The sequence below is a fragment of the Mauremys mutica genome, chromosome 2, assembly GCF_020497125.1.
Source record: "Mauremys mutica isolate MM-2020 ecotype Southern chromosome 2, ASM2049712v1, whole genome shotgun sequence".
Classification (NCBI taxonomy): domain Eukaryota; kingdom Metazoa; phylum Chordata; order Testudines; family Geoemydidae; genus Mauremys; species Mauremys mutica.
Window position 1 is genome coordinate 228064527 of NC_059073.1, and position 25471 is coordinate 228089997.

Sequence of the window (25471 nt, forward strand, 5' to 3'; positions counted from 1 at the left end):
CTTCCTGCCTGCAGTCCTTCTCGGTCAGCAACGACCATGAATGCTGGTTGTGCTGCCTTTGAGAAGCCCACATCACGGCAAGATGCAGTGTCTGCTGTTCATTCCTAAGCCGTACCTGGAAAGGTCGGGAACTTCACCTTAGAAAGCACCTAATGGAAAAGGCTATGAGGCCGCAATCAGCCCCAGGCTGGGAGGATCCTCTCGGTACATCAGCCTGACTCAGCAACGAGTGCACCTCCTACTGCTATGTCCAAATCAGGAGCTAAGCAGTCTACCCCCAGAGATCCCTCAGTGGGGACTTGTCTGGAGAGAAGGGAGCATTCTCATAAGCACAAGGCTAAGTTTTCCTCCAAAACCACTTTGAAGAAGTCAAATCTAGCCCTGCCTAAACTGAGCACTAACTCTGCCCAAGAGAACTTAGAATGTACTAAGTCTCAGAGGCATGATAAGAAAGCCCACAGGTCTAGGGCTCCATAGGCACCAGATCGTGATGTGATGGTACCATGCTTCTGGTGCCTCCCAAGCACAAATCCCAGGATCCACCAGTACTGATGAAGATTAACAGCTGAGAGCATCGGTCACCTGCAGTTTTGTCTTTCTTTAATGACTGTGGCACAGACTGTCTCTTCTGTGGTTCCAGTGGTTCAGGCAGACAGGACCCCTCTAAGCTGGAAAGAGCTGAGACCTACACTCCTCCTGAGGATATCTTCACGTTTCCAAACCTCAAGGCTCCCACTTTTTCAGCTGCCTCCCTTTTGAGAGAGGTTGTGACTCCACCAAGGGTGCAGCCCTTTGGAAGGAGTTTGTCTTGATTCCATCTTTGGGCTATAATATCTCTCCAGTGTCACCATTGGTGGAACCGAATCAGTTTTCTCCTCATAAGGAGATTCTGAACTGCCAGATGAAATATTATGCCCGCCCTCCCTCCTCCAAGACACACCTTCCTGGACAGAAGATCTGGGCCAACTTGGGTCCATCCCCTACTTCATCCTCTGCCTCAGAATTGGTTCCTCACACCTTGGGCACCATCACGACCCTAATTTGACTCCTCCTGTTGGCCATACTGGGGACCCATGGGACCAGTAAAATCCTGCAGAGTTTGTCTGTTCTGCTAAGGAGTCGCGCCTTCCCTCCCCTTTGAGGGGACAACTGGAGTACTCCCAGATCGTACTGAGGAGGAAGAGTATGCTCCAGATCTGGCGAGTCCACCAGATCTGACGAGATTGCAGTCTTCATTGCCAGATGTGGTGGTAATTCTGATGTGTCTGTCTGCTCCTGATGACTATAAGCAATTCCAGGGGAGTTGCAGATTCCACTTGAGGATCAAGGTCCTCAACACAAGCTCGGACATCCTTCAGTCCTCCAGCTCCAGTAGAATAACGTTCATAATTAACAAAGCCATACTGGAGCCAGCTACAGTGGTCTGGCAAACCACAGCTTACCTGCATACCTACCCCTAAGTGGGCAGAGAAGTGGTACTACGTCCCAACCAAGGGAATAGAATTTCAGTTCTCTCACTCTGTTCCTACTTCTTAATGGTCCAAGTCATGTCAGAGAGATATAGGCAGCAAACCCCCTGAACTATTCTGACTGATAAAGAGGGGAAGCATCTTAATTTATTGGGAAAGGAAGGTCTTCTCTTCTTCTAGCCTTCAGTTCAGGATAGTCAGTTACCAAATACTACTGGATAAACATGGCTTCCTGAACTATTGAAAATTCTCTGACTTTACTGACAGTCTCCCAGAGGACAGATCACGTTTCCAGACTCTCATAGAGGTAGCTAAAATGTTGCCAGGATCACTAACCAATCAGCAGTATCTGATGCATCTTCAAGTGCAGTGGCTGCTGTCATAATTATGGTCATGGCTCCATGCTTGGTTTTCCCAGAGAGATCCAGAACACCATTGAGGAGCTTCCTTCACTGAGACGCTTCTGTTTAATCAGAAGACAGGTGAGTCTTTATACATTTTAAAGGACTCCAGGACTTCCCTCCACTCTCTAGAAATATATACACCTGCCCTGAAGAGAAAATTCCACCAGCAATAGTACAAGCCTTGACCAATGGCTCAACAGTTCTTCCACCAGAGACTTTGAGCCACTTTGTAAGAAGCAGATAGTTCAGAAGATCCGCTTCTCCACACCTTCTGCAACAGATTCCTCATTCCAATCCCAGCCCTTGGCTAAACATTATTTTTGACAGGAGTTTAAGAGCTGTAAATCACGGAGTCCAACACAGTTTGGGGTTTTTCTAGCACCTGGAGTGCAATAGACAGACAGACAAGTGAGCGCTCAGCATCATCCAATCTGGCTATATGAGAATTTGCATCCCTACCCCTTAAAAATTCCCTTTCCCCACCCCTTTTTTGGGGGGCCATTCTCAAGAACATTCTCAAACAAAAAGTGGAATCTCTCTTTAGAGTGGGTTCCTCTTGAATACCGAGATTTTACTCAACATATTTCCTAGTGCTTGAAAAGAGAGGCAGTTGAAACCCATTCTCGACCTCTGCCATCTCAGTGGCTTTATTTACGAAGTCAGGTTTCACATGGTAACGTTGGCATCTAAAAAAAGACATGTGGTTTACAGTTTTCGACATGAAGGATGCCTTCTTTCACTTGGACATTCATCCCACTCACCAATACTTTCTCTTCCCCTACCTCAGTTATTGGCTCCTTGTCGCCACGTCATGCCTGGAGGCCTAGGCATTTCTCTTTTTTCTGGTGGTCAGCGTAAACGCCAACAAATCAGTTCTTATCCCACTGTATACTTTGGACTTCATCGGGGTGTGCCTACATTCCATCACTGCAAAGGCTTACTTGCCAAGAGACTGGTCATAGGATATGACCATTATCACTGACCAGATCATAACCAGCCCCAGAGTGCCTGTCAAGACCTGTCTCTCTCTCTCCTAGGTTATGTTGCCTTTTGCAAGACTCCACCTTTGTTGCCCAACAGCATGGCTTCAAGTTGTGTACTCACCAAACTGACAGTCCATGAGAAACATAGTGACTGTTCCCACCAAAGTGATATCATCCCTAGCATGGTGGAAGAATTCCCATCATATTTGTGTCTGCATTCCTTTCCTCACCTCCTCACCCGTCAGAACGATTATTACCAACACATCCCTGTTAGGTTGGGGAGCTCACATGGACACCTGAACATCTCAAGAATCCAGGATGCACATCAATGTTCTAGTGGTAGGAGCAGTTTGAAGGGCTTGTGAAACATTTCTCCTGTTGTTCAAGGTCACCATGCCCCAATAATTTCAGACAACCATCTTTTACATCAACAAACAGGGAGGAGCGAGAGCTACCCTGCTGCATAAAGAAGCGGTCAGTCTATGGAACTGGTGTGTTGGCAACCAGATTACTCTGCCAGTATTCTACCTCCCAGGAAACCTCCCAGAATGTGCTAGCAGACTCTCTCAGTAAACACTGTGCAGATGATCTCGAGTGGGAGCCTCACAACTCTATGGTAAACAGTATTTTCCCTCCACAGGGGAACTCTCCCAGGGACCTGTTTGCCTCCCAAGCAAATAGTAAGTGCAACATTTGCTGTACTAAGGAAGCCTTGGTTGCCACTCACAGGATGTTGCTCTACTCCTACCATGGCCAGATCTTCTAAACTGTGCCTTCCTCTACTACCAATCCTTCTTTGAGTTTTGCTCAAGATTCGGCAGGCCAGGGCATGAGTTTTTGTCATTGCCCCCCACTGTCCAGACAGTTTTGATTTCCAAACATCCTACACATGTCATCTCAGGCACCTATCATTATTCCTACATTTCCTGATCTCCTGACTCAGAGGAATGGCAAGATCAGGCAAACCCCAGCTGCTTCATCTCAGAGCCTAGCTTTTGAAGAGATATCATCTTCAGAGCAATCATGTTCTGAAGCTGTCTGGAATGTCCTTTTTAAAAGTAGGAAGGATTCCACTAGGAATTACTTGCCAGGTGGAAGCATTTCTCTATCTGGGCATATCAGACATATTTCTCCAGAAGCCACAGGTATACCTTTCATTCTGGATTATATTATTTCCGTTAACACAGCAGGTTTTTTCCATCAGTTCCTTGAGATGTGCAATCCGTGCATACCATCCACCTTCACAGAGCTGCTTGATCTTCTCACACCCTCTGACTAGAAGATTCTGGAGAGGCCTAATCCAAACCGTTCTGCCTATAAAAAAGCCTGCTTCTCAATGGGACTTGAACCTTGTGCAGGTCACATTCCTGGTAGCCATTACCTCAGCCAGAAAGGTTGGCAAGCTCGGGATGTTGATGGTGGATCCTCCTTACAGTATATTCCATAAGAACAATGTTTCATTACATTTGCACCCTAAATTCACCCCCAAAGTACTCTTTCACCTGAACCAATCTAGCTACTTACCTGTGTGTTTTCCCAAAACCTCTCTCATCCTCAGAAGAAAGGGGGCTCTGTTCCTTTGACATTCAGTGAGCCTTTACCTGCAGAGAATGAAAACAATCTGCAAATCCCCTAGGCTATTCGTTGCCATTGTGGAAAGGGTCAGGGTTCAGGCTATATTCTCTCAAAGAATCTCAAAATGGATTTTGGGCTGTAATTTGCTCTGCTGTCAACTGTCTAATCTTCCCCCTCATGGGGTAAGAGCTCCACAAGAGTGCAAGCAACATCTATGGCATTGCTTCAAGGGGTGCCTCTACTTGATATATATCGATATAGATACACATACACGTGGAGCTCAGTCTACATGTTCATTAGCCTTTGCCTTGGTACAAGATTCCTCTGCTGTTGCATCTATTGGGCCAGCAGTCCTTCATTTGGCTGTGCCATCTATGACCTCACGCCTTTTGAGCACTGCTGTCACACAGGAGTAATTCATAAAGTCAAAATGGCAGAGAATTTAAAAATTAGACAGTACAGATCCCAGATCCCAGGGATGACTGAACCAGGTAATATTCTAAACAAAAAGAGCACTCAACCATGCTTACAGCTGTTTCCTTGTTTCACGCTGACTAAACATACATTCTAGGGGCTGGTCTACACTAAGGGGGGTATCGAGCTAAGATACGCAACTTCAGCTACCTGAATAGCGTAGCTGAAGTCGAAGTATCTTAGATCGATTTATCTTGAGTCCTCACGGCGCAGGATCGACGTCCGCGGCTCCCCGTGTCGACTCCGCTACCGCCGCTCGCTCTGGTGGAGTTCCGGAATCGACAGGAGCGCGTTCGGGAATCGATATATCGCGTCTAGATGAGATGCAATATATCAATCCCCGAAAAATTGATCGCTACCCACCGATATGGCGGGTAGTCTGGACATATCCTAGGCTTCAGAATGAGACACAGGCAGAGTGACAATCTTGGAATCTTCTTATATAGATAATAGGTATATTGTGAGAACGATAGTTTTGGTATAGGAGTAGCATTCTATTTCTAGTTAAATTTAGTAGGCCAGATTCTTCTTCAACTTATGTTGGTGTAAAGTCAAAGTAGCTCAGTTGTTACTCCAGATTTACAGAGATCTACAACTTGATTCAAAATCTGCCCCATTGTTTCCAAGCCAATTTTAGTTGCCAACGTGCTAGGTATAGTTTCCTGTAGAAAGTGTTCCGTTATTTTAGCCAATAAGAGTTTTGTTCTAAGTATTTAATAGCAATTTCTAAGTATGGCAAATCATCAAGAAGGCAGAAAACTGCCTGTCCTATCCAATCGTCAATCTTTTGGCTCCAACTTTATTAGAATCATTGAGCATGAAGCAGTTATTCCTTTTGGTCAGTTTGAAAATGAAAACAACATTTAACTATGATTTATTTTTCCAAAATAGGATGATTGCATATACTTGTATTTTACAGTTTGTAGTCTTAAATTGAGTGCAGTTGAAGAAACATTGAGTACACTAAAGAACCATAGTAACCCTGAGATTTAAAAAGGAAGTGGTGGTATGTTTTTGCTATTATCAAAGTAAAAGGTCTCCAGAGACCACCTTTATACCCTGATTGTGCACGTCTAAAACTAAGCAAAGCTGTGTGACCAGTGTTGTCTCAGGGGGATGCTGAGTCATTAACTCCTATTTATTACATCTCGGCTGGATTATTGCAATTTACTGTTCACAGGCCTTTCAGGCTGCGTTTATTTTAAATTAAAATTAGCTGCAACATTCTGGATGCAAGCAGTAACTCACTCAAGATTTTGTCCATCACGTTATAGCAATTTATAGCAATAGTTCCAGACCGATTCTAAGATTTTTCTTTCTGTGAAAGTATGATTATTCATGGCCTTGTCCATTGCTGTAATAGACTACTACAACCTCTTTATTTCACTAAATACTCATTTTATGATCTCTAAGGACTCTCTTGAGGTTTAGAGGTGGCCATTATTTATTGGTTGCAGACAGTCCACTTGATGCTGGGATGAATGCAGCATGGAGTAAATGGAGCTAAATCTTACTGAAGTGTTGTGTCAAATTAATTGGTGATCTAAACACTAATTTAAGTTACATGTTGTAAATGATTGACAGCAGTAAGTGTAACTGGCACCAATGTGATGTTCAATGCATGAAACAGAAGAGGAGCAAGAAAATAATTATGGCCAGAATGGGTGAGATAAAGCATATTCACTATAATCTAATTTCATCTTCTGCTAACAGCAATCGCAGGACTCCTGGTACTAAATTGAACCCTGGCATACCCAGACTAAACTTTTACTGACTTCACTGGAAGAGGTATGCATGTCTGGCCAGTGCTGTGCGGCTCCCACAAAATGCTGAATCTGTGCACATTACTTTCTGTTTACAGCCATACATTGACCAGTTACACCACTGTTATCATCATCATTGAATTTGGCTCATTCTTCCTGTAAAGGGTTTACACTAAGTCACAACTGCATGTGTATTAATATAACATTGGTGCACACCTACCACCTGAGAATCCTTCCCAGGCACATCATGGAGGGTTTATTTTCTATTAGAATATGGTTCATGATTTTACATATTTTTTAAAAACAACTTAAAATTCAGTTTTGGGAGCGGAGGGTTATCTTAGTAGATAAGTAAAAGACAAGAGTAGCTAAATGATGATGAATCTCACTCTCTTCTCTGAAGGTATTTTTTGTTGAATTTAATTTAAATTTTAAACTTTTAAGTGGTATATTTGAACACCATCTCCATCCCACATAAATCTGGCCATGGTTGCCCCCTGGAGTTTGTGGATCTGTAGTTGTTACTTTAAATCCTTTATCTAGTTACAAAAATAAAAGTACAAACTTTTCTAAAATCGAAAGTGAGTTTAAAGAGGTCAGAGAGCCACAAAGTGTTGTGGAAACTACAAGAGAGGGGATAATTGAAAACTGCTTCTTCTCCCCTACCCTGGTTGGTTGATCTGTTTTTATCTGCTACTCCTTCCTTCTGACTGTTTCTCCTTTCCTTGTCCTCCTACCACAGCAAAGTTTGATTGCAAAGCACCCTGAAAGTGGGGGCTGTTTCAGGGAGAAGAAGAGGTAGCGTGGAAGATGTAACAAAGTAAAAAATAGGATAAAACTTTTTTATAATGTGGTGCTATTGAAATTCTTCGAGTAGAGTAATTATGAACTTGGAGACACAAAGGGTCAAATTTTCAAATAACCCCACTTAAATTTTATCCCAATTTCATGCACCCTTTTTCATTTTGTGTACATTTCCTAGCCATGTTTTTGCCTTCAGAAATTCACTATGGGCATACAAATCTTTGTATTTTGCATATGAAAAGTTGTGCATGTAATTCTTGGTTAAACTATTAAAAACAGATTTTTTTTTGCTTAAAGAAAACATAGTAATCTATTATGCACCTACATTTTGCCATGCTTTTGTATGTATACATCATTGCAAAATGCCAGTTTAGTCTAGCAAAGTAGAAATCCAAAAGACAGATCAAGATTATATTTACTTGGGTTTTTTGCAATCCTGGTTATTCTTCCCGTACAAAATGTTTTCTTTTATAAGTAACTGCAAAACAGTGGAAGCTTCTCAGGATAGATTTTCCTACCATATTGTTCACCAGATATGCTATCTTTCCCTACTGCTATAAACAGGCTCTCATTCTGCTCCTTTATGTGTCAGTTTTGCCTACCCACTTTCAGATGTCACCATCCTCCACTGTTGCAAAACTAGTCTATGCGTGGGTACTGTAGAATATCTTGCTCCAGTGTCCACTTTGCTGAAAACTCAAATATATATAAGGAAAATATATCTCTCTAGAAATGTGCAAAAGCTATATCAATGTTCAGGGTAATTTCTCTCATCTTTGTTAATTTGCAAGATGAACAAACTGCACACTTCATCTAGTGCAAGAGTTCTTGACCATTGGTGAGCATGTTGCACAATTTTTAACTGTTCACATGCATCTCATTACCAGAATATTCTCTTTTTGATTTATGGCAAAGATTGTTTTGACACAGTATTAATATTTAAAATGCTACCAAAAGATCTTTACAAAGCAATGCATGCATGCAAAGTATGCATCTATCAATGCCTAAATTACTTCAGAAGCAAGGAGGGGAAAGGTTTGAATTTAAAAGATTGCTCTAATGTGCTCACCAAAAAGTTGCATCATTTTTATTTCAGACAACTTCAACAACTTTCTCAGAGTGAAATGTTCTTCTCAACTTTCTAGCCTAATAATTATTTTATAAATATCAGAAGTGCAGTGCACTTAATTCTTTAGCTGAAGGCATTATTTTCAGTTTCTGTACACTGCTTCAAGCTTGCTCCATTCAATCATTTTAAAAGCTTATTTGGTGTAAATTGAATTTAACACTGTAGCTGCAAGGGTGTTATGTAAAAAAGTCCAGGAGAGCGTTGGAGCCTAGGATCTTATACAAACGATTGAGCTTCAGAAGTGGAGCAGCTACTGAATCATCTTAAACTCTCTAGTACCCTCTGTTGACACGAATAGGTAATGTCAAGTGTACTCTGTTCTTACTCCTTTATTAAATGCATAAGATAGAAATCAATATACTCATTACATTTTACTTTGTATAGACTAAGGTTATGTAGTGCAGGCTTAATTTGTGTTGTTCATAGATCCTGGTTTTGCTTTTATTTTTTCACCTTCAGTCAAGTTAGACCAGTTGAAGATTTTACTGATTTGTCTGTCTGTTTTAGCTAGTCTTTGTATTTTGTGTTATTTTTCTTTGCCGCAGAGATCCTCAGGACATTGCAAAATACATATATCGTGCTGTAGAAAATCAAATCGTCTGTTCTTTTGTAAACCTTTCAATTTTCAGACTGTTCTTTCAAAATAATAGGAAGCCTAGAATCGCCCATGCTAAAATTAAGAATTTATAACTGCATGGAACAGATGTTTTCATAAACATTTGCTATAATTAATTTCAACTAGGGGATTGAAGGAACAAAGCAGTTTTTCCCTCTTCAAAACTTTATTGCTTTTTCCTTATGCAGCGAACTCAGAAATCTTAGCTTTAATATTGTTAATGAAACAAATTTACTCTTCTGTTTAGTTTTCGTTGTGAGAAAGAAAAGATTAATTTGTACAAGATAATGGCCTTTGGAAAAATGGAGGAATAAGTTGAATTAGAAGCATCATGTGGAAGGGATGAAAATACTGAGGATGAGTCAATGGGTTAATATTTTATGAGGCCAAAACTCTATGCTGTCAAGTGTCAGCATCCCTTAATTATTAGAATAATTTTATGTGAATGAGTTTGATATTGAATATATACCTATGGAGTGAAATCTGATGGGGTTTGATGTTTGAAGAGTTGTGAACCTTAGTGTTACAAAGAAGCAAAGGAGTCTTTTGTGACATTATATATAGTTTTAATGCATAGTATAATGCTTATTGTATGTTGATTACCCCTTTATACTCAAGATCTGCAATCTGTTAAGTAATTTTTTTGTTTGCATTACACAGCAAACACATTTTGACTAAAATCAGTCTTCCATATTTGTGTTGTCGCTGGGTGTTCATTTTGTTAAACAAAACAGTCTTCTAATAAAATAGCTGACACTGCCTTGCAGATGTGTTCTGTTTTTTCAGGGATAGGGCTTGAAAAGAAAGTACATTGTAGAACCAGAATTTGCTGACATTAAACAGAAGAAAAATGTTTTATCACAATTTTCTTCTTCTCATCTCTGTGAACAGAATTTTTTTTGTTTCTCTATATAGCAAAATAATCTTTAAAATAAGATATTTTTTAAAGTTTCAAAATAAGCACAGCTTAAATTTTCTATACCTGAAAGCTCAGTACAGAGTACAAAGTACAGCTGCAAGGAATTTTGAGTAAACTAGTATTCTTGACTTATCTGTCATCTATAAAATGTACAAAGAAAAATAGGTAGCTGTCACAAAAATTACATTTCAGCTTTCAATAACCATTTAATGAGTAGCGTAATTATATAAGTGTGGTACCTCAAGTACTTCACTCAATAATTAAAAATAATCTCATCTTTAAAGTGAAAGCTCTATAATTATTATTTGACTTAACCAGGACCACTGTTATGATCTCCAGTGGCACCTCAGATTGTTCAGAGTGGTTTGAAAGTACAAATTAAAATTGTATAAATCATTAAATTATTAAGCTTTAAATATGCTAAAACCAAATGTAACGTGGTATTTGAAAGTCATGCTATAGGAATTTACAGGCTTATAAAGTAAGCAAATACTTGTCTGTTACGTTCTCCTTGTCTCTAAGCATAAAACACTGCACTGTTAATAGTAATAAACAAGTGTTTTATATAAACTAAACTTAGAATTGTTTTACAGCTGAAAATAAAGATGTTTATTAACAAAAATTCATCTTCAATTAAAAATAAAATTTTAAGAAGAGTGCAAACTTGTCAGCAGGAAGATGTCTCTTCATTCTGGCAAGGGTAAGCAGCTTTTGCAACTGGGGAATGCACGATCTGATTTCCTAAGTGAAATCACTTTTATCTCTGATTCTGAAACTGACAGACTCAAAGCCCTTCCCTACTTAGTGCAAGGTTTAAGAAAATAGTTATGATTTTATAATATATATGTAGAGCAGTTTCTTTTGTGTTAAATATTCTTTCCAAAGATGTGAGAACTCAAGAGTTCACAGGTATTTCTTCGATAGGTATGAAAGTAGCAAAGGGCAGCAACTCTTTATTTCAGAATTCTGAACTGGTAGTAGAAGCTGTTTAGGATCAGATCCCATTCCTTTTCAACAACTAGCCTTGTACAGTATCACATTTTGACTCTTAAAATGCCAGCATGTCGAGGGATGAGGGACTGGATTGCTCAGAAAGACAATCTTTGATGCCTTGGTTATAAGTTTTATTTTATCCTAGGGTGGGAGTTACTGAAAAATAGTTTTCATTTTAGTTGTCATTGGCTTATATGAAATGAGTTAGTAATAGTAGTGCCTAGTTCTTGGATAGTGCTTTTCATTCCGAGATCTCAGAGTGCTTTACAAAGCCAGTTGGTATCATTATGTCTCCGTTACAGATGAAAAAACGGAGGCAGAGGGCAGTGAAGTAACTTGCCCAAGGTCACACAGCAGCAAGGTGGCAGAGCCAGGAGTAGACTCCAAGCCTCCTGAGTCCCAGTGTGGAATTCTATTCACTGGGCCATATGGCCATGCCTCTTGGACAAGTGTTTTATTTGAATAAGCATCATAACTCAGTCTTGATGGGAAAAGACCAAGGATTCTTGGGTATTGATGGTGGGCCACCCTCTCTCTTTTGTAAGTAGTCTGTCTTGCTTGGAGGCATGTTACTGAGGCAATGTGAGGGAAACTTGAACTGCTCTGGCCGCCTTCTGTGGAAAGAAGACTTCATTTTCCTATTCACTTAGTTACAAACGTTTCACAATATATAAGTTGACTTCAGATAGGGAAAACATATTTCTTTTTCATCCATTTTTATTAGGCATTATCTTTTAAAAACATCTTATTCACTTAGGCTTGTCTCTACTTGTTAAACAAACTCAAAACTCCAGATACAAACACCTTTGAGGTCAGGGAAAATTTATATCCAGAACTGAAGTTTGAGACTTGAGGTCCTCTCTAGTTACAATTAATAACATTATTTAAGGTGGAAGGATGAGACCTATCCAGGTAAGGTTGTCTGTTTCTTAGCCATGAAACACATTTGCCAAATAGATTAAGATCACTTACATATGCACTTATACATTGCTGCATTCAGTATCAGTGTATCCTTGTCTTATGACTAAGGTCACTTCTTTCATTTTTGTTTGTTAGGAGGATCCCATGAGAATGGAAGAACTCATCATGCCTTAGACTCTGATGGAACATTTATTTCTTACAGGTAGGTACTTGTTTGCTATTTTAAAAAATATTTTTGTTTGACTAGAGTGGGAATCATCACCTATTTAAAGCCACAGAGCAGTCTGAGATTATTTGAGAATATTATACAATTTAAACTGAAGCATGCTTTTTCAATAGATTGATTTGATATCTCGTTTCTGATGAATTAGTGAATTCTGTGAAAAAACAGATTGATTTGTGGAGCATATTTTGTTAGAGGGAGCAAGCTAGTTAAACATTTCAACATCAAAAGGCTCAAATGTCCATGAAGTGTGTTTTTCAAGTGATGGTACCAAAGTCTTTCACCTCTAAGTGTGTCACTTAAGCTCAATCACATGCTTATACAATATTTAATTCACCAGGATCATCTTTATGATCTTCTGCAAAGTCACTGAATCTACTGATCACATGGGCGCCTAATAGCACTTAAATTGTAATTCACAAGAGAATTAAATGTTGTTTGGTAATATGTAATTTTGATTTATCATCTGCAATCATGACACTATTACATCTCAATTAGTAATAAATACTAGAAATACCATTTAAGGAAAATAGAATACTAAGTTAACTTTTTTGTTAGATTGTTTTGCTTGAATAAATGTTTGAGGATGTTTGTACTTGAAAACAGAGAAAGCTAATAGGAAGAAAAATTCAAGTGCTGCTTCCTGTGTTAGTTGATAACTTAGATAATGGATAAAAGTGGTAGAAGTGTCATTTCAGACTTTATATAAACAAAGAGCCAGTTCCATTATTAAATTAACATTTGAGAATCATCCGTGATTGGGAAAATCCATAGTTTTGATACAAGTACAGTGTAAATTATGTCTGCATATTGAAATCTGATTCTTAAATGTGCAGTAAGTAAAACCATGCTAATCATCAGAGTCTTTCAGATTTATTTATACAATGTGCTAATGAGCTTCTCTGAACAAATACAAAATATCAAAATGAATAACAGAAATAATTATTAACAAACTTAGCCAATGTTAACTAAAGGGTTGAAAATCTCCACCCAAAAAAGATCTTTAAACCTCTCAGGCAAAACAAAAACCAAAACCTATGTAAATGGATAGACCTTGCAGTAATCCCTGAAGGTCACCCTGAAGGATCAGCAAGGAGAGTGAACTCAGAAGTTGAGGGTTCTTGACATGAAAGGAGAGTCTGTTTCATTTGGGAGTTGAGAGTACCCTGCACTTTGCAGGATGGGGCCCATAAAGTAAAGCTTTCTGCACAAAGGAATTGCAATCTGAGTCAAGTCCTACAGGCAAGATTCTGGCCCACACTAAGGCCCCTTTGCACTGCTTGAGCCAGGAGGATGCCATAAAGCTGCGCTAAAGGGACAGCAAGGGATTCCTCCTGTGTTAAGAATTCTTTGCTTGGGTAAAGGTTTCGCTGTGTCACTGTCTTCCAGCTTAGGGGTGTAGAGGGTGAACCAAGGGAGGGAGGGGCATACCTATAACACGCACTGCATCTTGTCAGTACCTGGCTGTCCTATCAAGTCCTTGGGGCTGTTACAAGCCGATGTAACAGAGCAGCCCTGGCATTGCTCTAAGGCCTGGTCTACACTAAGGGGCGGGGGGGTCGAACTAGGGTACGCAAGTTCAGCTACGCGAATAGCGTAGCTGAACTCGAAGTACCCTAGTTCGACTTACTTACCCGTCCAGACGCGGCGGGGTCGAACTCCGCGGCTCCAAGGTCGACTCCGCCACCGTCGTTCGCGGTGGTGGAGTTCCGGAGTCGACCGGAGCGCGCGGGGAGTTCGAACTATCGCATCTTGATTAGACGCGATAGTTCGAACTCGGAGAAGTCGAACTCACCGCGTCAACCCGCGCGGTGAGTATGGACCTGCCCTAAGTTATGCTGGGGAATCGGGGAGCACAATGTTGTCCTTTGTTCTCCCCCAGCCCTAGGAGTAAATATAATAGTATCTTGGTCACACCGCTACTGAACGGTAAGTGCATTCTGAAAGAGATGTTTCCAACACAACTTTATAAAACTACCATTCAAGTTAATAAATATTTATTGCAGTGCAAGAGTATTAATTTATTATTATAATTAGAGGCAAGATGATAAAGCAAGGTAATACAGTATATTAAAAAAAACTTTGGCTTTGAATCGTTGGCAAATCAGCATTGTTATTAAGTAGCATTACAGTACTTAAGTTGTGAAATGAATGTTTTCTGCTCAGCGGCAAGTGGCTCCTACCATATAACAAGACTGACTCTAAATTTGCTGATAGGTGTGAATGTAGCATTGATAACATGCAACACAGAGCTGTGACTATGTTAAGGTGAACAGGCAAAAACTTGATGAGCAAGAAAACATGAATGTTAAACTATATTGATTTTGTGCAGTGTTGTTGTAGCAGTGTTGGATATTAGAGACAAGATGGGTGAAGTAATATCTTTTATTGTACCAACTTCTGTTCGTGAGAGAGAAAAGCTCTTGAGCTTACACGGAGCTTGAAAGTTTCTGTCTCTCTCACCAACAGAATTTGGTCTAATAAAATATATTTCTTCACCCATGTCTCTTTAAACTACATTGAAACATAATGGTGCTAAAGATTTTACCTGTACATACATGTTATTTGTTTACTAATCTGTTTCCGTGCTGTCCAAGTATCCTTCAAGGATGTAATTCCATCAGAGAACATTTGTAATGAATATTATTTTGAGTAAAATTATTTGTGAGTAAATTACTAATTTGATAGACTATAGCAGCTCCTGACTGTTCTATTACAGTGCACCATAGGTCAGTAACCCATTAACAAAGTCTCTAACAGACAGTAGTCTTTTGTGTCAATGCAAGTGTAATATGTGCAGTTAGCTGATGTGCACTAAGTGCAACTGAAAGTTTTCCTTGGAAGAAACAAATTTCCTTGTATGTTTAAAAATAATATGTTTCTTTTAAGTATCAACAACAGTTGCATTCGAGTTTGATTTAGGAAAAACAGGCAGTTACAGGTGCTTTAGAACGTTTGAAAGTGCAGTACTAACATTTTTCCCGGTTGTATAATTAATCCCAAGAGCTTGTTGTTTTAAACAAAATTTGAAAATAAAAGGTTTAAAAGTTTTAGTCTGGAGTTAATATTCATCATCAATTAAAGGTTCGTATGTCTGATTTTTAACTACAGCTATACTGATGGAGCTATCTTAATATTTATTACTTGAAATGTTCTATACATAGTCTGTATCTTTTTAGGGTGTGTGGATCTTGTTTGCATTTGTTATAGCGGATGTAGTTAATTCTCCTTAAATTTAGATGAGTGGGTGTTTTCTCCTAGCTAATTAAGCAGTGGAAATGGGAAGTATGTGAGACTGGGACATTTCTAAATATTCTGGGAAGTTTATGGATACATCCTGGTTAGGTAGCAGAGAATTTGTTAGTTGATCTTCAGCTTCTGATTCAGATTATTCTGTGTGTGCTTGAAAAGAAGCTTTAGTAGAGTAAGATGTGTTTAAATAGTCTATCTTTGTAAAATATCATTGAAAGCCTGAAGTTCACTAATGGTAACATTTAAACCATGTGGATTGTTTGTGGGTTTTTTAGTATTTGAGTGCTCTTATTAATAAAACCTGAATTAGATTATTTTGGAAGAACTTGTTATTTCCATTAAATGTGTGTTTGATCTTAACACTGTGGTGGTGTTATACCACCAAAATGGAAGCCTTTGCTAGGTGTGCAAATTATTCACTTGGCCAACAAATGAACCTGGACTCTAACCTCACTATCTGTAATACAGTGTCACTGGAAAGTAGAAATATTGTCTTTCTCTACTTCCCAAGGGCAGCTGACCCCCTCCTCGCCAAAGAGGTGAACCCCTTGCCAGCACATGTGACTACAGACTATTACATTAATCTGTTTAGCCGCAGTACCAGCTGCTTGCATGTTTTTAATTATCTTATTAGATGGTAAAACAGTGACCTATGAAATAAAATGAAGGTGAGTATTTTTTAACTTTTTATTTTACAAGATATTTTTCTAAATTTATTTTCATGATCTAATTGTTACTTTTAGGGAGAGCTATAGATGCAAATATTCATTTTGTCTGTATAGAATCTAACATCTCAAGGACACTTATTTTCTTCAAAGGAGTTTTCGTACATTAATACTGCTAATAATAAAGATGTGGACTGAAAAAGCTCACTTTTCATACTTTTGGGTTGATTAACATATGTTATGATTCTGAGACTTGTGACTAATATGCTTAAATAATTTCTGAATAATTTTTTGAATCCTACATGACTGTAATTTCTAGATTCCCAATATATCCCAACAAACCTTATCTTTAGTGGGGACTAATTTCCATGACAACATTTGATCATTCAAAGTTCTGGGATGTACAGAAACTGTGTGCTCCTCTTTCTGCTGTATGCAGTGTTTTTGTATCTGTGTCAGTTCCAGGATATTAGAGAGACAAGGTCGGTAAGGTAGTATCTTTTATTGGAAGTTGGTTCAGCGATATTACCTCCCCCACCATGTCTCTCTAATATCTTTGGACTGACATGGCTACAACATCAAAATTTTGTGTGTCTAACTAATAAAATATATTACCTCACCCAACTTGTCCCTCTTCTGCTATTATTCAGGCAAAGCGATGATCTGGGTATGAAAAGATGTTGGCACACAATATTCCTCTTCTTGACAGGCTCTACTTCTCAGTTGTTTCCTCTCTCCCTGCAGTTTGGTCCTGCTCGCTGAGTCTTTTTCCTGTGCTCCAGCCAGCTTCTGGAATCCCTATGGAGTACACACCAAAGAAAGAAAGCAAGAGAGAGAAGCTGTGTCTCCATTTCTCCATCCCTCTCTAGCTGTCTGTCATAAGGCTAGTTTGCACAGTGCTCCCATCTTATATACCTCTTTTCTTCCCCCTGCTAAGAAGCAGCTTTCTCCCATCCTCACAATCATCCTTGGTTGTCTTCACTGATTTTAGTAAAACCACCTGCAGGCAAGAATATGGCTCCTTTCTCTCATGTGGCCAAAGATCTCCCAGAGGAGAGGAAAATGGAGGCAAATCTGGAGCCCTCTGCCATTACAGTTGCCCCTTTTCTCCTCCTGCCTTCTATGTCCTCCATAAAGAACACCAAGAGATTGTTCCTATGTTTTTTCACATAACTCAGAGTAAAAATTAGAGCAGAAGGCCTACTGGACTCCTATCTTTCTACAAGGAAGTTCCTTTCAGAGCTTCGCTTCCTGTCCACCCTTCTGTTTCCAAGATCAAGGAATCCGGCTATCCCAACCCCACAAAGCTTTCACCTTACCAAGAAACCTGAAATAGATGGCTTCTCAGTTTGGTTCCCTGCTGGCAACAAGGCCTCCCAATTAAGATTTGATTTTGTCTGTAAAACCTCAATCTCTCCTTGTTAGTCCTCTGTTCTGACCCTTTTGAATCATTACATTTGATAGCCTTTGACCTTCTCTGAGTGGAGGTGGCCTGTTTGGTTTCTGTCACTTCATCTCCATGTGTGGGCACTCCAGTTTTGATTTTCTGTGAGGGAAAGGTAACCCTCTGTATCCATCCTGGTTGTCTCCTTATGTGATTTTTCTCTGAATACCAGGAGTCCCTAAAAGGCCCTCTGACATTTCCTGCAGAGAGCTTTGAAGATTTGCATTCTTCTCTAAATCATTTCAGAAATCCCCTTCCTTTCTCATTATGTTGTGTGCAGCTCTCTCCCATCCTCACAATCCTCCTTGGTTGTCTTCAGTGATATATATTTTTTAAAACCGTCTACAGGCAAGAATATGGGTCCTTTTTCATATGTGGATATGTCTTGTCACTTTTTTTAATCCAGATTCTTTATTCCACGGCTGATCATCTCTATACAAACCTCTTCCTGGCCACTCCAGCAGAGGAATTTCCACCTTTTTGAACCAAAAAGGAAGAAGTCTCATTTGAGGCATCTTGTCTAAACATTACTGTGTGGCTCTAACTACTTTAGCAAGCACTCATGGCAGGTGCTTTCTGTTCTTCCTAAGTAGTGGAGCTCCTCTTTATTTTCTGGGAAGCAGAGAAGGTAGTGCAGGCCTCCACTGTAGTTGCCCTTTTGGGTACAGGACATGGGTAAGTGGTTAGAAATAGGAGGGTGACTGCAAACTAACATGCTTGAGAAGTTCTCAACTGGAGATCAGAGCTTATGAGAAGAATTGGGTGCCAAAATCATCTTTATCCACAAGGGCTCCTTGAGAGTTTGATGGTAAAAGGAGAAAAAACAAGGACTGGCATTGCCTTCCTCACATCCCCAAAAAGCATTTTTACATTTTTATTTTTTCGTACAGGAAAAGTACAGCGTGTACAGGTGTCATAGTATTGTGAGACTGTGTTTTTTATGAATTATTCAGTTGTTCACTATGTGCACCCAGTAAATGAGTCCCTAGTATCTGATCATGTTGAATCAGGGTCCATCACTGAGTTTAGTTTTCTGGTTCAAAAAAGAGCTGATAAAAACATGGAAACTGTTGGCTCCATAAGAAGAATGTAATAGTTGGCTTGTAAACATCTGGCAAAGGGTATTCCTTTCCCTATCTTTCATTTCCCCATATTAATTAAATTACACTACTTTTTTCCATTAAAGGTTGGTTTCCTCTCCCACTCTGATTTCAGACACGTCAGTGAAATGGGTCTGTTTATGAAACACCAGTTCAGCAGTTTTCAGGGACATTGGTTGAAACTATTTGTACCCGTAAGAAAGCCATCAATAAGGCATTCTTGGTGGAAGGTGTCTGGGTGAAATCTCTAAGGCTATGTCTACACTGCAATTAAAAACCCACAGGTGGCCTGTGCCAGCTGACTCAGATTTGTGGGGCTTGAGCTAAGGGGCTGTTTAATTCTGGTCTCGATGTTCAGGCTCAGGCTAGAGACCAAGCTCCAGGGATCTGCAAGGTGAGAGGGTCCCAGAGCTTGGGCTGCAGCTGACCCCCGAACATCTACACCTCAATTAAACAGCCCCTTAGCCCCAGTTAGCTGGGCTGGGCCGGGCCAGCTGCGGGGGTGTCATTGCAATGTAGACATACCCTAAGTGCTCCTGTAATGTAAGTAAATAAGAAAGGTGCTCAGCCGTGGAAGTCTGACACAAGAAGTCAGAATGAATTCAGGTCTTCCTTTGTTTAGTGAGCAGTTCAAGTCCCATCTCTTTGCACCAGCCTCATCTTAGTAAGAGATGGTGATAAATACACAAACAACATCCAAGGGTGGAACAGAGAACTTTGTCCTTACAAGGATCAAGCTGAAGCTAAATATTATGATGAATGTCTCAATATAGAAATAAAATGCAGTAGATATCAATACACCTTTTGCCTAAAATTGTAGCAGACAGTCCACTGAGAAGAGTGACCAAGGAAATAGCACCTAGTTTGACACACGAACCTGGTATAACATTGGTTGGAAACAATATAACTTACTGATGATTTTTAGATATAAATAGTACCGCTAGATGTACAGGTATGATTTAGATAAACCATAGAACATACTGCAAAGAGGTCCTTTGGTTATCACAGATACAAATGACATTTTCTTAATTGGCAAAATATATTCCAGTTGTTGATCTACTGTATGCACACAGTAACCACAGTGGTTAAATGTACTTTATGTGAGTGAAAAACATTGCACTGGTTGCTAAAATGTTCCTAAACCCCAGCAAAATTAAAAACCACAATAATAGAATTACTGTTTGTTCTGAAATCTGAAGGAGGAGACACCTGTGGTAAGAGGAGGGAACAGAAAATGCATTTAACTGATAAACATCATCTTCCAAAACACAGTTTAATGAAAGGGTTTTGATGAAGAACAAAAACTGTAAATAAGCTGCATAGCATTTGGGGTCAGTCTTGTCCTATTTGCAGAATTTAAAAAAAAATGTTCTAATTTATAGTAAGCACCACCAGTCTTTTAATCTTTTTTAAATAAATAAATAAACTATGTGCATTAATGTCATTGTCATGGGATTTAAAACTTTTTATAAATCCCCCATATCCTACACAGTCTGACAACTGTTCATTACTAAAAAGAGCATGAATTAAAATATTTATTAAAAGTTCTTAAGCACAGCAGGTCTAAGTAATGCAGTATCAGGATTCCTTTAAAACTCAAAGCTCAAATCATCTTTGTGCCAGTGTGACTGAAATTGACAGATAAATGGCACTACAATCTTCTTGGTGTTGAGTTGCACATTTTCAGATCTTAATCATACTGGCGTTTGCTCCTTGGAGAGGAAAACTAGTCCATAAGGTTCTTAGTGACCTAAAAGCAAGAACATCTGCTGCAGAACCATGAGTGAGTTGTTGGCTGACTTTAGCAGCAAGGGAGCCTGCAGATGATCAATTCCTTTCTCAGCACTAGGTGTCATTGCAGCCACTAGGATTTTAAATGGGGGAGTATTGTGTTACAAGTTGCAACAGAACTACTGCAGCTTACCCAAGATAACTTGGTTTTCATATAGATTCTGCTGAAAGTAAATAGGATTAGTAATTTCATTTTGCTAAAGAAACTACATTGCTGAAGTTATATGTAAGGTATATAAAAGAGCTGAGGACTGATTAGTTTTAGTCCAAAAAGTTTGAACAGAATTTTTTCCAAAACTAGTGTAAAACTGAAATAATTCTGAAAAGCAATGAGCATCATCTTTGCAACATAAGAATGCCTTGAATTTAACCTGCTGAATAAAACCAATCTGAACTAATAGGGAAAAAAATAGAATATTTGTTTCATGAAATCACTAAGTCACTTGGACATGATGATGGTGTCAAAATAAATAGATTTGCAGAGAGAGAGAGAGAGAGGACATTTTTATGTCTTTCTAACCAATAAGAGTGCAATATGCTCATGAACTAAAACAAGTTGTAATTGAGTCACCCTGCATGTCCTCATAGTCAGTTGCATAAATGTTTTGAAATTGTAAATGTGTGTAAACACTTTTTTTAAACTCTTGTAATGAGATATCTCTGATGCAAGATAACTCTTTCTTGATGATTCTTCTGTGCCCTAGTTACACCAGTGCAGACTATCTCTAGTGAGGCAGGTGTCAACAAAGAGAAATATAGAAATGTTGGTACCCTCTAGCAGCACAGTTGCACCTCCACCCTTCCTGTGTGACTCTCTCTTTAGCTTTATGATTGTCAGAGCTGTAACTTTTAACTTTCATTATTAGCATCTACAAAACACTACAATTTTAGACCATCTTGAAAAGCAGGTGTTTGTAGTGGTATAACAAGGGGACATAAGGGAAGTACTTGGGGCCTGGCTAATAGTTTACTAGTAGATATAAATACAAGAAGTGGGAAACAACAAATCTAATGTTAGACCTATTTGTTGCCTGAATATTAACTTAGGAGAACTAGTACATGGTACCTGGAGGACTCACTAATTAAAAAAAGTGACTGTGCAATGCTAATAAAAAGTGTGCAAGGTCCTCCAAGTGGTGACCTCACACAGCTTATTAAAATGGCTTCTGTTCCAGAGGACTGGAGGGTAGCAAAGACGGTACCTTTATTTACAAAGGGCTCTAAGGGTGATCTGGGGAATTAGACAGGCAAGCCTTATATCTGTAAATGGCAAGTTGGTTGAAAAAAAAATAATCCCCTGTAACACCATGCTATAATAGGGTCTAGCCAGCACATTTTGTGTCAATCAAAATCGTGTCTCTCTAATCACTTGAAATTCTTTGTGTGTGTGTGTCAGTAAATTAGTGGATAAAGGAAAAGCAGTGATTATGACTTATTTCCTTTCAAATGATTTGACAAAATCCATTAACAGAGGCTTCTTTAGCTAAATAGTCATGAGGTGAGAGACAGTATTGTCATGGATCAAAAACTGGCTGGGATGTAGAAAACAAAGACTAGGATTAAATGGTACATTTTCTTCTTGACAGGTTTCTCAAGGTCCCCTACTAGTTTCAATGCTGCCAGTTATATTAATGATCTGGAAAGGGGAGTGAGCAGTGAGGTAGCAAAATTTACAGGTATGACCAAGTTATTTAGGTTAGTGAGGACCAGTGGGGACTGAGTAACTTCAGAGGAGCCTAACCAAACTAGGTTAATCGGCAACACGGTGAAGTTCAATGCTGATAAATGCAAAGAGGAAAAAAAATGAATCTACTTGTATCCCTTACATGGTTCTAACTAACTTTCCTGAGTGGATACTGCTCTTTGAGCATCCTCAATGAACACCTCTACTCAATGTGCAACTGCAGGCAAAAAAACCCAAACAAGATGTTAGGATGTACAAGGAATGGGATGAAGAGCAAAACAGAAAATATTACAATGCATTATAGAAATCAGTGGTGTGGCCTCATCTGGAATATCAGCATAGTACTGGCACCCCAGTCTCAAAAAGGATATTGCTGGGGGTTCAGAGAAGGGCAACGTGATTTGATTGATAAGGGGCATGGAAAAACCCTCATAACAGACTGGAAAAAGTTCTGATTATTTGCCTTAGAAAGGAGATGAATAAGAGGGGTCATGATAAAAGCATATTAAATAATGAGTGATATAGAGAAAGTAGATCAGGAGCTTCTGTTCTCCTTGTCTAATAACACAAGAAGGAAGAGGCATTCAATTAAATCAAAAGGTGGCAAATTAAAAACTTACTTTTACACATTGTGTAATTAGGCTGTGTAACTCACTGCCACATCCCTATCTCATTGCCACATGTCACTAAGGCCAAGATCTTCGGAAGATTTAAAAGGAGATCGTACATATACCTCTGCCCCGATATAATGCGACCCGATATAACACAAATTCGGATATAATGCAGTAAAGCAGTGCTTGGGGGGGGGTGCTGTACACGCCGATGGATCAAAGCAAGTTCGATATAACGCGGTTTCACCTATAAATCTTTCACGGTAAGATTTTTTTTGGTTCCCGAGAACAGCGTTATATTGAGGTAGAGGTGTATATATAGTTAACAAGAATATCCAAAGTCTTATAGTTAATGCTAACAAATTTTTGAAGGGATATTAAACCTCATACTTCAGAGCTAAAGACAACTTCTAACTATTAGAGATCAGAATAATACCTGTTTGGGAAGAGGGTAGCAAATTACCCCACATCTGTCTCCTGCAGGTTTCTCTAAAGCATCTGGTGTTGGCCACTGTCTTAGGATACTAGATGAACTACAGGTCTGATCTATTATGGCAGGTTCCTGTGCTTATCAGTTGATGAATTTCCCTGTCCTGACTAGGTAGTTGAAAAGGCTTTAGTAGAATGAGCTTAGATCTTGACAGGAGAAGAGACAGCATCCTCCTTGGAGCTTATTTGGTCGTCATTGCTTCTGTCGTCTTTTGTCATGTTATCTAAGATTTGCAGAACAGTTAAATATAGCTTGAAACATAGTACCACCCACAGACTTCCTGCCTGACCTTGGACAGATTGCTCTGTTTCCCTTTGCCACAGTTTTCCCATCTGTAAAAATGAGATTTCTGTACCTCATAGGCTTAATATATTGATGTTTATGAAGAGTTCTGATACCACAGTGATTGCTGTAGAAAAGCGTATACAAAAAAAAAGCACTCAGCTATACAAGTCTTCTGGCAGTGGACTTGTGGTTATTACTTAAATGAGGAGAACTAGCAATGCAATGTCATGATGATGAAAAGTACAGCTTTCTTACTAGTCATTGGAATTCTCAGAGATCTTGCCTCCAAGGTCCTCACTTGCTTTCTCTCCTACCTCAGTTATAAAGAGTATCTGTCTCTCTTCCATGCAGGAACTAGGGACGAATGTGCCATTCACCTCTCTTCTCTCATGGTCTCTGCAGCTCTTTCTCAGAGCAATGGGATTTTCTGAGTGCTTAGCACTTTAAGTGCCTAAATGGGGATCATATAAGTACCTTCGGTAGATAAATGAGACCTGGGTTCTTTGGGAAATCTGGCTTTGAATCTTGAACCTTGCTGCCACGGGGATTAATATGACTTCCTAGTGGACCCAAGATTTTCTCCGCATGCTATATCTGTGTGGAACTTCTGGACAGAGCAGGAAAAATAATTGTATTTTCCAAGCAAAAACAGTCACTAGTCCAGATGGGGAAAGTGATGCTTGAGGGTGAATAAACTATCTTTGTTTCAGGTTTGTTTTGCTCTACATGCTTGTTGAGTGGTCCTCAAAAATACCGTTCTTTTGATTTTTCCCATTTTTGTGCAGTAAATGCCTGTACTTTCATCACATTGCTTTCTGCTACTTCCCCTTTTTAAAATGCCATTTTATGCTGTCATAAATAAAACAAATTCTGTGTGTTTCTTGGATGCATGCAGGAGCTGTATGTTTGACAAGAGCTGTTGCTTTCATTTAAATGTAAATATTACATTTAGATATTCAGATTTTCTCATCAATAATGACCTCAAATTGCAGAGCATAAGGCACAATAATTAGGGAAATCATTTAGTCTGACAGCATATAACATCAATAACTTGTTGCTTCATTGGGTGCTTGAGGAGGTTGAGTTGGGGTCTCAACACATTTAAATAAAAACATTTTAAATAAGTAAACTGAATAAAAATGGCAAATCAGGTTTACTGGGCCCAGGTAACAGCATTGCTTAAATGTTCTTTTAACCCATTTCTTTTGGGGTCATTCTGCTGGGGATCCTTTTTTTCCCCACTTGAGTAGTGGCCCAGAGCAGGGAACCAGACTGGGAGATAGACCATGATCTGGAATCTAAGTGTAAATGCTTGAATCCCAACAGTAGTGTTATAATATCCTCTCCTGGGCTACAGTACTGTGTGTAACATTTGTTATCTGAATATTGTTTTAAGGATTAAACTGTTGTGCTTCATAATGAAAAAAAAATCTTTAAAAATAAGTTTAAAATATTTCCAGATACAGGAAGCAGAAGAGCTATGTACAGTTCTTAATTGCCTTTTAGATAGTATGAGTTCCCTCATTACCTGTGATTTAAGCTAAAAATGAAGTAATTATAGATAACAGTGTTTATCTGGTTGATCTTGGCACCTGCAGTCCTAATGCTCAAGCTTTTCCCATTTTGCTGATGTTCCTAATTTCCACCTCTTATACTTCCACTGATTTTAATGCCTGGTGTCCAATACGAAATCCTACCTTGTTTGAATACTATACTGTGTAAAGGCTCCTTGTTGTAGCTAGTAGACTTCCTAGGACATGTGTTCATGTAAATCAACAGGATCATAGAACAGTCTTATTTTTGGATACAAAGTTATGTTCCATATCCTACAACAGTTACCTGATGTGGATTAGTAGGATTTTGACTCTCCCTTCCT

General features: G+C 39.2%; 1 protein-coding gene across 15 annotated transcripts in view; it reads left to right on the plus strand.

The window, feature by feature from the left end:
- TBC1D5 (TBC1 domain family member 5) overlaps positions 1-25471 on the plus strand; it is a 503676-nt gene that overhangs the window by 231890 nt on the left and 246315 nt on the right. For all 15 annotated transcript variants that reach the window (XM_045005374.1, XM_045005379.1, XM_045005375.1 and 12 more), the window contains one exon: positions 12186-12252. In XM_045005374.1, the coding sequence (XP_044861309.1) occupies positions 12186-12252 (67 nt within the window). The remainder of the gene's footprint in view (positions 1-12185; positions 12253-25471) is intronic.